Source organism: Lepisma saccharinum, chromosome 5 (genome assembly GCF_977018435.1).
Source record: "Lepisma saccharinum chromosome 5, izLepSacc3.1, whole genome shotgun sequence".
Classification (NCBI taxonomy): Eukaryota; Metazoa; Arthropoda; class Insecta; order Zygentoma; family Lepismatidae; genus Lepisma; species Lepisma saccharinum.
The window spans coordinates 11,315,409-11,328,065 of NC_139233.1; the positions used below are offsets into that span (position 1 = coordinate 11,315,409).

Here is a 12,657-nt window from a genome sequence, read left to right on the forward strand (position 1 = left end):
AGGCAATGACGCTACCACTGCACCATCAGGGAGGCCCCTATATAAAGTAAGTGAAGGTACCGGGGATGATTATCAGTGGTCACGTCACGACCAAGGATATTCTGATCATCCAGATATCCAAGTTCTCTGGATTATCTGGATATCTGATATCTCGATTATCCAAAATGTCTGGATATACAAATGTGTGCATTACCTGGATAGATTTATCATTTATATATTTTACGGGCTATCCACATATTCTTTCATTCGCCATTTTTTGTATTTCACTGAACAGATTTTCTGCAAATCATTCATCAAATCTGCTCTCTCTGGATCCGAATTATCCAGATATCCATACTATCAGGATATTTGTATTATCTGGATACCCAGATTATCCATTGCATCCAAGCAATCAGATAATTTGAAATCCAGATATCTGTTATCCAGATTTTGTGTCCATCTTTAGTTACATAGTCTCCCAAATAGTTGAATGCCATTTCTAATGGCTTTCGTTTTTTAAGAACTTTTGAATCAACTTGTAAATACTCTCCATGCCAACTAGGGTGGAACAGGTTTAAATTTCTATTGCACGTATATCTTCCTGGTATCATTTATGCACCTTCTTTTCCAATTTTGGGTAGTTTTAAGTAATTTTCACTTGAAGCAAAAGTGGCTCGTGTACCCACAGCTTTCCATGAGAAAACAAATAAAAATACACGAAGTTGAATAAATTTCATGCTGGGGAATTATCACTACCCAATATTTTTCTTTTGAGAGAAATATCAAAATGCAAAATCTCTGTACAAAAGTATATTACTTGCATAGGATACAGTTAAATTCTATGAGAAAATATGCATTCTCTCACATTTTTTCACTTCTCTAGTTAATACAACAAAACATAAAAAAATACAAGCACCACTGGACTGCAGAAACCACTAACAATATCATGATGTATCAAAAAAATTATAAGTAAAGTGTTTGGTTCTTGACATATATTATCATTTCCAATTTTATGACAACAGTTTTACAAGATGCACCACAAAGTCAGTTCTGCTACATGAAAACAATGTTTTGTAACTAGTCATTGAAACTGCAGTTAACAACAGAATGGTACACACAGCTTCTGGTTCCATAGAATAAAATTACCCAAAAACTTAACAGTTGTAGCAAGATCGTTATGTCAAAAATATTCACTGATTCACATTAAATAACAACAGATCAAGGAGATAATATGTTGGAAAATATTGGCCTGATATATGCAAAAATAAAAGGAAAAAATGTTCTGAATGATGCTACTAAACAATAAATAATAGGATCAACTACACATGAAAAGCAACGCACTGAAACAAGTTATTGGAATAAGCCCATGATTTACTTGCTTGTTTTTAAATTTAGAACCACACATTGAATTCCACACTGCTTTAATATTTGCAGACAATGGGAAGAAATATATGTATCCATAAATACCATGCAAAAAATGCATTTTGGGGCTAAATACCACCTGTATCCAGCTGCACTTGTTTGCTGGTTTTCGTTGCATGAAGTTGGTTGTGAACTTGTTCAGGTTTGATTTTGAACTGAATTTCTGGGGCATGTCAAGTATCGGAGCAAATCAAGTGATCAATTGGCTACTTGATGCTAAATGAGCGTGTTCCCTTTCTTCACGAGCTGAGTAAAGCATACAGTATCACTGGCTGATTTGTCAGTGGCCTAAGAAATTGGCATGGTATCACTGGGAAGAAGATATTTGCAGTTGTGCAAACTGCGTACAAAATAATTATTTTTGTCACCAGCGTAAGAGTAAAACTTGTATAACATGCATCAGCTTGCAGTGTGGTTTCAAGTTGATACCTTTCTTTCTTGATTAACCATTCCACTATCAATGACAACTTTGAAGTTCACACTACATGTATCAGCTTGCAGTTTGAACCACAGATGTGTCTGACATTTTCTTATGGCTGCATTGTAAGCTCATGCACGTAATAGCACATTGGGTTTTCCCCTGCCAGGCTGTTGTACTCTACAGATGCCAGAGTTCTCTCTGCCAGGCCATACTTCAGAGCACCCCACTTAGTTTACCGAAGAGTCCTCTGAGTATGTGTGTCTACAACAACGGACTTATGAAACAATTTTAAAGAGAGATCTTAATTGATATTAAACTTAATAAAATGATGTCATCTTTATGGATGCTGAAATGTACCAAATATCTGGATCATCTTGCCAAATGGATGACATGGATACAAATAGAGAAGAAACCATGTACGGCAGTAGAGTGCCCAGAATATTCAAAGGAATGCAAGGGGGACGGGGGGATATACTTTTTTTTTTTTTGTAGTCACCAAACGACCCCCACCAACTCCCTCCTCTTGTGCATGCCACTGATGTAAGATGACCAGAACTTTCAACTCTGAAATCACCCTGCAAGCTGATACATGTAATAAGAATTTTACTCTTTACATTGATGACAAAAATTAATTCTTTTGTACACAGTTTGCGCAATTTCCATGCTAGATTTGACAACTAACAAAAATTACAATTAAAACCAGAGCTCAAAGCAGGGGGTGCCCACAGGGGGAGGGGGGTGGTTCATGACGTGCCTGAATCATGGGAATTTTTTGGGGGACAAAATTTTATACCAATTCTACATATCTTCACACAAAAATGGAGGGGGGTATCGTATCATTTGATTTGTTATTGATTTTTATGGACAGTTTTTCTACCTACCTGTGGGTGATCGGGCAATAGGGTTGAAATGCAACACCACCCCTTATGTCTTTAGAATCAGTTTGGATGGGGGGGGCATGGTATTCGCATTAATACAAGGTTAGTCGAGCAGACAAACTGAGCAGAATAAGGTTGACTAACAATGGCAGTGAACCTAAAGTATCTAAAGTAAACATATATTGCTTAAATATGTCTGTACTATACAGTGATGCAACCACAGGGGGTCAAATTGTTTGTTCCAAACAAATGCTTTAGCACACACTTCTAGCCCCTTTTTGCGTAATTTACGAGGATAATAACGTCTTTGATACTACTACTACTGGTGGTAGTAGTAGTATTAATAACGAAGCCATTATTAATGTTGTTGTTATTATTGGTACCTTTATCCTGGTACTTGTTCCCCATCCCCCTTCCCGCTGAACTTTTTTTTTCTTGCACCTTGGTATTATATTTTCCTGCAAATTTTGTGACAAAAATAATCTGAGTAATTAATTCGGCATAAACGGGGGGGGGGGGGGGGGGGGGATGTTCTACCTTTTTGGGGAGGAATGCATCATGGGCCTTGGGAGGGATGGGCAACCCTGGCTCGAAGTGTGGGGAGATGCCATCCCCCAAACCCAAATTGAAACCCATAAGTGTGTGTATATATACATATACATATAAACCCTGTGTTTTAATTGTAATTCCAAAACCTTATACTTCCTCTATACAATGTGGATCTTTGTTTCTGCTTCAACAAAGTATGACTGTTCAATGGAGGAAAAATATTGTACAAAAGAAATATGAGCAAGAAATACAAATAAAATATGGTGTGTTAGTATATATATTATTTATAACAAATCATTCGTAAACTGAATTAGAAGTTTACTCACAAAGCTGAAGCAATAGTAGCAAGTTGGACAAGTAATATGGAACATATTTGCATATTTCATTTTTGAAGTGAAGGGAGAGGCAAAAATTGGAAGCAATTACTGCATTCTCCCTATCCCAGTTATGTTCAAACTAGATAAATAATGTTGTTGAAAATTCTTGTTGAGAATAGTGACAGCTACTTCTCAGGTTATGAGACTTGTCAAGGCAACTATAGAATTGGATGTATTCTTCGTAAGTTCTACAAATCAGTTCTAAATGACTACATACATTTTTTTATACTGCATATAAAATCCCAATACCCAACTATACAAGCATCATATTACACACAAGGTGGCACTGCAAAAGATTTCTTGTACTTTTCTTTGCATTTATTTTCAACAATTTTTGCACCAAAAAAAAACAATCACTACCATTGCAATCTACAAATAAATCTAATTACATAGTGCAAAAGAAATCAATACAATAAAAATACAGTGAAATGTCTGTACACTATACATACAGAGATAACTTTTCTTCAATCAAATATATATGTTATAGAAATACAAAAAGGCAGGAATATATAAAATGAAAAACAAATCATGACTTATTGACGGCATTTCTGATATCACATGGAAACCTCACGAAGTAATTGCATAATTATACCTGAATCATTTCGGGACATACACTCCCTTTATAGTAACAGCGTAGTGCATCTGGCATAATTACACTGCTGTTAATACCACTAGCATTATATGTATGGCAGAGCTCCAGTGCATACTGGCATAAAACTTTCTGTCCTTGGACCCTGATCGGAATGGCACTATGACAGAGCATTCACGTCGCACCTCACTTGCTGAGCTTTTCCACCAGCCACTCCTCTGTCAGTTCCTCCAGCTCCCTGATCTCGTACACCCTGGTTAGGTCAGCTTCCTTCTGCAGAGCCAGCTTGGTGCCTGCATACATGATCTGCAGCTCAGTCTGGCTATCTGAAATGACAACATGTACACAATGCACTTATTTCTTTAGTACCAACAACTAAGCCTAAATTGCATGGTATAACAGCTTTCGGGAGCCAAGGCCACCAAGAGCAAAAAAATTAGGCGAAAGCAGGGTTGACTTGGTAAAGAAGTGGCACAAAATTCCAGAAACCTGGATTGATTTGAGTCCCGGTCGAGCCTGCATTTCTCATGGAAATTTCTACGCAGTGCATCTCCATTATGTGCCAAACAGTTTTCATCAGGTGAGATAACACAGATGACAAGTCTGATGTTACGATGGTCACCAGTTTTATTTTTCTTCTCTTTATTTTCCTTTCTTTCACATAATCTGTATATGCAATGTCTCCATTGTTATACAGAAATAAAGCTTTGAAACAAAATGTTACGAGTTTTATTCTGGCTGGTTCAAGTACAGTAATGCATTTCTTTCAGTTTGCCTTTGGTTGGTAAAATACTGAATTATTTCTTTTGTACTATTTATAAATTTAATTCCTTTACTTAGTGACATTTTTCTTCAGCATGAGTATGTTCTGTTTTCTTTATCATTGAGAGTAGTGTGGATGAATAAATATAAAATGCATATGCTATGTACCCATACTGATAAAACTTGCTAAAATGCATCCATCGCTCTACTGTGTTATTTGCACTTCACATACCTTGAACACAATAAGTAAAATATATTTCTTTTTTGGCTGTACTTTAAATAAATAATACCATCTAATGATCATTCATCAAAATAAGATACATACAAATGACAGAAACTTTGTAAAAAATTCCAGGGAGACTTTTTTTGGGGCCTCACCATGTAAGGTCACCATTTTCAGATGAAAAATACTCTGAAATGTACAAGGCCGTGTAAATCTTTCAAAAACAATTCAAACGAACAGAAAGATTACCTCTAGGAGTGACGAAAATAAAGCACATGGGGTAGGAGACTCTGCCATCTCCGTGTTCCATCTTGTAGCTGTACACCACAAAGCGAGGCTGGTGACCCGGCAGTGTTTCTCGGAGTTCCTCCACAGTCACATCCTGCAATCCAAACATGCCTCATTGTAATTTTCTCATGTGTAAAATACCTCTAGGGAAATTAATTGAACAAATTACAGTAGAAATATATTAACCCTTAACCCTAGGTATCCAATATAAATAGAACAGTAAGAAAGAACCAAATTCATCATTGACCAGGTAACTACAGTAAGTTTTGCATCAAAAAGACAATGAGTATTTAGAGATTTACTTTCAAAAAAACAGTGTACACGAATTATATCATCACATTCATAAAATAACAAAAAGGCACGAAATTTAAGTTGTTTTGTAGTCTTCATTGCCACAAATATATTCAAATTTTTGCTTCTATTTTCCTAAATAAATTTCTACCAACATATTTGTGTATATTACATTCGATTTTATCACACACGTTATTTTACTTACATCAAGTAATTCATCTACACATATCCTCTGCTTTTCACGGTCAACTTTCACTGGAAGCAAAAAAATAATGTTAAACAAGTCTATAAACTACAACTACCTAATCGCTCATAAGTAATATTTACTATACAAAATATACAGACAAAATCATGAGAAAAAAAACCACTTACTGTACAGTCACGGACACTTCTGGGTTGTAACAATTCCATTGAAAGTCAATGTATTCATTACAACATACAAATTATATTCCTTTTTGGCAAACCAGACAATGGTAAAAGAATTTTATTACTCCATATAAACCATATACATTGGTGTTTGGAGGGTTCAGTACAGTTCAGATAAAAAAATATAATTACAAAGCTTATATAATTTACAATTCAGATATTCTCTAACGCTATAATATTCCTTATTAACTAATAGCTTTTTAATTTGTTTTTGAAACTTGTCATATTTTCTGGTTTTATATCATTTGGTAGGTTATTGAATATTTTAATTGCCATCTGTTCGGGTTCTTCTTGAACTAATGTTAGCCTGGTGCTTTAGAAGCTGTTTATTTCAGGTGTTACAATTATGGGAGCGAATTGATAATATAGAGAAAGTCTCCAATTTTGTTAATTTTCGGTATATTAACTAATTTTGGCCTCCTAATCCTGAATCTGTTGTAAAAAACCGGGGGTCACGTCTGAAAATTTGTAAAGAAGCCCATTGAATTTTTATATATAGCCTATATATATATATATATATATATATATATATATATATATATATATATATATATATAGGCTATATAGATGTATATGCGTATTGAACGAAAATGTAATCTCCTGTCATTGTTTCCAACCACGCAGTTGTTTTACAAGAAAATGATTTATGATGTTAAATTCTAGTACGAACCCTATTTTTTCGATGAATTTAGGGGTGAAATAAGTGCTAATGGAACCTAACCTCACAGGCCTAACCTAACCTCATGTGAATGGTTCGTGGGGATACCCGTGGATGGTTTTTGGGGCTAACGTCAATGGTTCGTGTGGATACCCGTGGATGGTTTTTGGGGCTAACGTCAATGGTTCGTGGGGATACCCGTGGATGGTTTTTGGAGCTAACCAACAACATTTCATAAAAATGTACAATTTTCAGACATGATGCCCGGTTTTTTACAACAGATTCGTGATTAGGAGGCCAAAATTAGTTAGTATACCGAAAATTAACAAAATTGGAGACTTTCTCTATATTGTCAATTCTTACCCAAGTATGTTCTATTGAACTTCGTAGCGTAATATTTTTTCTCACATATAATGCAATTTCATATATGTACAGTGCACAACAGTAATTTTCTCAGACTGTACATCAGAGTTTAAAATATGGCAAGGGAGGGAAATGAATGTCAAATTAAAAGGATAAATTTCACACAAATAATTTCATTTCTGTCACAGTCAGTTATGGTAAGAGTGTTGCAGTAACATGATACCTTCAAACTGAAGGAGTGTTATTTGACGAGGCAACACTATTAGAGGGGAAAAATACACCTGGAAAAAGATACCTTCCTTGGTCCTCACTCGAAAAAATTCTATGATTACGGCTATAAGAAAAACATGTTTAGGTCTTGTAAATATTAAGGCAATTGCACTTGCATAGCATAAAGTATGTTTTTAAAAAAATGTCAAACATTTTGACATATGTTCTCTGTCTTATTAACACAAATGAAATATAGCAATCGCAGAACAATAAAAAAAAAATCAGTAAAATTTGATTTAACAATGAATTTCCTTAAAAAATAGTTGCAAGCAAAATTTTTTGGATGTTAATTGTTGTTGTCACTAATTGTCTTTTAGGTATAATATTTAATATTGAAAATAAACTTTGAGTTCCAGCATCTCAATTTTCAGTCATTTTAATCTGTGACTTTCAAACAATATTGCTACAGGTGATATTTAGAATTTGCTAAATTTAGTGTCAAAAGATGAAACTTCAGATGACTGGAGGGTTTTTGTGAGGTAAACATAACAAAATCATTATCTTATGAACATTCCTTTTTATTCAGAGATCACCCAGTACAAAATACTCTAGTCCAGATCACTACATTAATATATTGACATTAGGCATGCTTAAAAAGGCTTCATAAAAACAATAATTTCCTTGTGTGTACTTACTAATCAAGGCTGCATTGGTCTGTTCCTTGCGGAAACGAAATTTTTTCAATTCTTCCTTCACATCTTCCTCTATATCACACACCTTAACCCCATGAGACTGGAAAGCAAATGAAATTGATAATTTTAGCAAAATTATATGTTTAAATATTTACAGACACAAATGCATTTAAGTTAACAATAAATGGCACGATTTAATTTCATTTCCATTGTAACCAACACTCTGGAATGACAGAAACTTATCCTTCCCCTTAAATACTTCTTAAGTGATCTGACTTCTCATTGATGGGTGATTTTCAAAAGGTGTACTGAGATCAAGGAAAATATTGGCCAACATAGTGCACCAGTTCGAAGTAAGTTTTTCCACTTGAGCAATAATAATAATAATAATAATAAAACAAATATACAAAAGGGATGGAAAATGTTTAAATATTAAGGCAACCAAACCTTACTCAAAATGTATAGGCCTAAATATTAAAAACATGAAACCTACAAGTGATGGAATCTATTTATTAGTCAGCCCCTATCCCAGTCTGGAAATTGGCATTCTTCATTTCAAATAAAAACAGCAGGAATCTTATACTTTTTATGGTCTATAACAGAAATAAATCTCCATTAATGAGCACTCCAGCAAAAGAACAAAAGATAAAATATGAGTTACATAAAAAAAAATTGAGTAAAATGCAGAACCCAGGTAAGTACTTCATTATTTCATATTATACCATATAATCAAAAAAAATAAATGTTTCCAGGAATTTTAGATAGGCTATTCCAGAACTGAGATTCATATGTGGAACTACAATTTCACCCTAACTTTCAAATATTTTTCTTGAGCAAAGTGTGCAAAAGTTAATTTACAAATTGAATATACTGTTTCAGTATATTAATCACGGGTAGACAAAACTAAAAATAATTCACAAACGAGCCCCTTTTTCTCAGAACCCTAGCAGCGATTTCTAGATTTGAGTCTGCTATTATTGATTCCAATTGTCTTCATAATGCTGATCAACACCAACATTTGGGAGCTCCCACTCAAGATCAAACCCACGCCTGCTCACACCAAAGGCTACAGAGGAGCCTTCTTACAATTAACTTTGCATACTTATTTGTCACTGAAGCAAACTTGAGAAGAGTACAGGAACTTTTCTCCCAAGAAACAAAGCTGCACATAGACGTCACAAATTCATATCACATTCAACTGGTGCACGTATATCCATCAACTGGGAGTTGTAAAATAATTTACTTTGTTCCACCATATTTGACAGTCTACTTAATTTTAATGCAATGAATTAACATTCACAATCTCATTACCTTTGACGTGCTATTTCTATGTTAAACCTCCATGTAAATTCAAAGTTATAACTTTTTAAGTATCAATCAGTGTTGTGCAGTGCAAGCATACCCCCATCCTATTTTTCACTTTGTTGTTCTTCACATCTGAACTTCTCACTACCATCCCTGAAGCCTTTTGTTAACTCAATGTGTGATTTTACTACATTGGTGCAAGAAGATCCCATGATACAGTTTACATTTGTCACGAATATCATATGCAGTTCTTTCTTTTACTTTTCTGGTGCTATTCTTATCACGACTATCCATTACAGATTACAGCTACGTTATCGCTCAATGGCTTCCATAAATTGAAGATGTTTAAGGCAGTGCGGTAAGACTGAAAGTAATGCGGAAAATGATTTTGATTTCTGTACTGATGCAGTACATCAGCCTGAGTTGGGAAGTGTCATATCTGTTCTTTCTGTTGAATGGGCAAAAAAAGGCCCACTATGGAGTTCCTGGGGAAAGTTTAAAATGGTAATGGCAGTAAGAATAACTATACTTCCACCCTTGAAAAAAATAATTCCAATTTAAAATCTCATAATTGAGTTTCACTTTCATTTTGTTCCATACAATACATGTGGTGCATTTGTGACAAGGAAACCATGTTTCAATTTGTGGACGGATTATTGAAATACAGGAGCATCAGGCCTATATTTCACACATAAAATGTAATGTTCTAGACATGAGATTGGATTAAAATATTCATAATTTCATGGAATTATGAAGTACTTTGTGGTGTCTGCTAACAAAATAAAAAAATATATAAAACTTGATATGATGACATAGCCTAAATGCATGAAAGGTATTATGAAAATGTGTAACATGTGAGACACTTTAGCAAAGTTTGACTTCATTGTCTGTGAACATAGGCTAGTAATTTCTGTTGGTGAAATATGCAAATTATATGCATTCACGAACATTTAAACCTTAATGCAATTAAAAAAACAATAATTTTTAGATTAATTAATTAATTTGTTACACGGAATAGGGCCACTTTTTTTTATTGGAAAGCCCTTATGGCATATTATTATTTGTAGCTATTTAAATAATACTATGGAAGACTGCGAATTGTACTACAAATCTTGTGTGCATAACCATCAGTCACTTTAGCTCAGTCATTATGGAGTTTGACTACCATGCGAGACACCCGGGATTTTTTCCACCTGTTCAAGCAGCTCTGGTGCCCATCCAGCATAGTATGAGGAAACTGGAGGGTAAAGGCAGCCCAGGGCATGGTGCTAATCACATCTGATATAATACTTATCAAAGCAATATGGAGAATGTTTTATAACCCTGTTGTTGATAATATTGCACGTTGCGCTTTCAGTGTTGTCGCAGCGAACTTGAGCATTATGTAAAGACTTGTCAGCATTTGGAAGCTGTACAACAAAGGTAGAGCCACGAGTAGGACAATTCATTGTAATTTCTTTCTCTCTGGAAAGCGCGAGAGGGAACGTTCTTGAATAAGAGGAGTCGAACTACTGGCAATATTAATGAATCGCTTTATCTGCAGAATGTTCTAGAATATAATGAAAGGGTTAGGAATACAATTTTTTGTGGCCAGTCCTCATTTTGCCATCTTTTCCTGTCTTTTGAAGTTCTTTTTTTTTTTTAATGAATAATGGATCAAATGGGGTTATGACAACACCAACCCTCCCCTTGCGCATGTCAGTGGAGATAAATGAGTAAGCATTTGATCACATTGAGAGACGAAACATTCGATGGGAACGGAAGGGTTTTCACTGTGCATTAATTGTTTCGCGATCCAACTGTATTCTCGAAGACTTCCTTTGTTTCGTGCCGACATATGAGAAGACTGCGGAAGCTGACAGACAATTCTGAACAGTTACAAGTGCTTAGGCCTGAATATGAACAATTTGGTGGGTTTTTGGCTTTTATAAGAGCTGCAAACATGGGAGGACAAGACACATTAGTTGTGTTCAGGCTCAATACAGAGAGAAATATTCAAGCTGTCTGCGTCCAGTTCGCAGCCCACAGTTTGAATCTTGTGCTGTCGAGTGGATTGTCCATCCTGTGCATGTGTAACAGCTTCGTAAAAACACTAAAAGACACCATAGATGTTTTGATTCCTGATGAGAAGAAATGGACAAACACACATACTGAGATGCTTCCGGCAAACAATGTTAATACATGGAAACAGAGGAGTCGAGTGATAAAATACGTTCAGATTTCACGTTCTGATTAAAATGGCAGCCTTAAACTGTGGCGACGATTTAGGGGATAGCAGCTTTCCATTATTTTGCCTTCACACTATGGCTTCTTAATGCTAAACCTTGCACCCCCCCCCCCCCCCGTTTTTGGAACCCATTCGCCACCAAGGCCTTAAACATACAAATGTTGAGGTTCTATCTATACCCCTTGAAAAGATCGTGTTCAGCCTCCTTGAAAAGGAATTCCTGGACAAGTGCCTGGTGTTCATCATAATACAATGTTAGTATTTTTTAAATGTTTCACAGACAAGTTCTGTTAGTGTTCCAACAGGACTTATTCATCAATTTCGAAACTTTATGCATATCTGCATCCGATGTATTCCTTCGTGATGATGCATTGCACTCTTGTACTTGAAACATACCACGCCCTTCTATAAATATCTTCAGATAATGGGCATTTTATATTGAGGCTTCGTTTATGCCTGCCAACACACAGTTACAAATATCAAATAGTTTTAAGCACGGCACGTATTCATTGCCTGCGAAATTAGTCCTTTTAACAACAGCTAACTCACAATATTAACAACAAAGTTTAATATTCAGAGAAACAAAACTTTAACACAAAACAAAACAAAAACTACAGTACCATGTTTTCAAGATGAAAGACAGGCAATAGTTCTACTGAGTGCAGACGGTAAATCAAAACGTAAAGTATGAAAGTGGCTTAAGAAACAAATTACTGGGTACTATGGTACAGAAAAATACATTCGCACAATAAGACACCTCACATGCAAATGCAGTAACAAACAGGAAGTTTATATCCGATCGGAGTCTTCGTTTTATTTCCGGTGTGATGTTCAGAATAGAAATACTTTCTAGAAATTGTCCATAAACAGAAGTCATGAAGGGAAACTAGTAGATAGAAATATGTATCTTTCTCTTTAGATTATAATTTAATATTACAACATATAATTTGTACGGAAAAATAATTTTATACATCATAATAAAGCGTATGTGGTTGGA

The 12,657-nt window shown here is 35.1% G+C and overlaps 1 protein-coding gene across 1 annotated transcript; it reads right to left on the reverse strand.

Moving 5' to 3' along the window:
• Positions 1-774: 774 nt before the first annotated feature.
• On the reverse strand, positions 775-12,476 carry GMF (Glia maturation factor). The gene is made up of 5 exons (XM_083122160.1): positions 12,281-12,476; positions 8,132-8,228; positions 5,985-6,034; positions 5,450-5,582; positions 775-4,541 (listed from the first exon to the last, which is right to left on the reverse strand). The coding sequence occupies exons 1-5, from the start codon at positions 12,281-12,283 to the stop codon at positions 4,402-4,404; spliced, it is 423 nt and encodes a 140-aa protein (XP_082978286.1). The 5' UTR covers positions 12,284-12,476; the 3' UTR covers positions 775-4,401.
• Between the last annotated feature and the right edge of the window lie 181 nt (positions 12,477-12,657).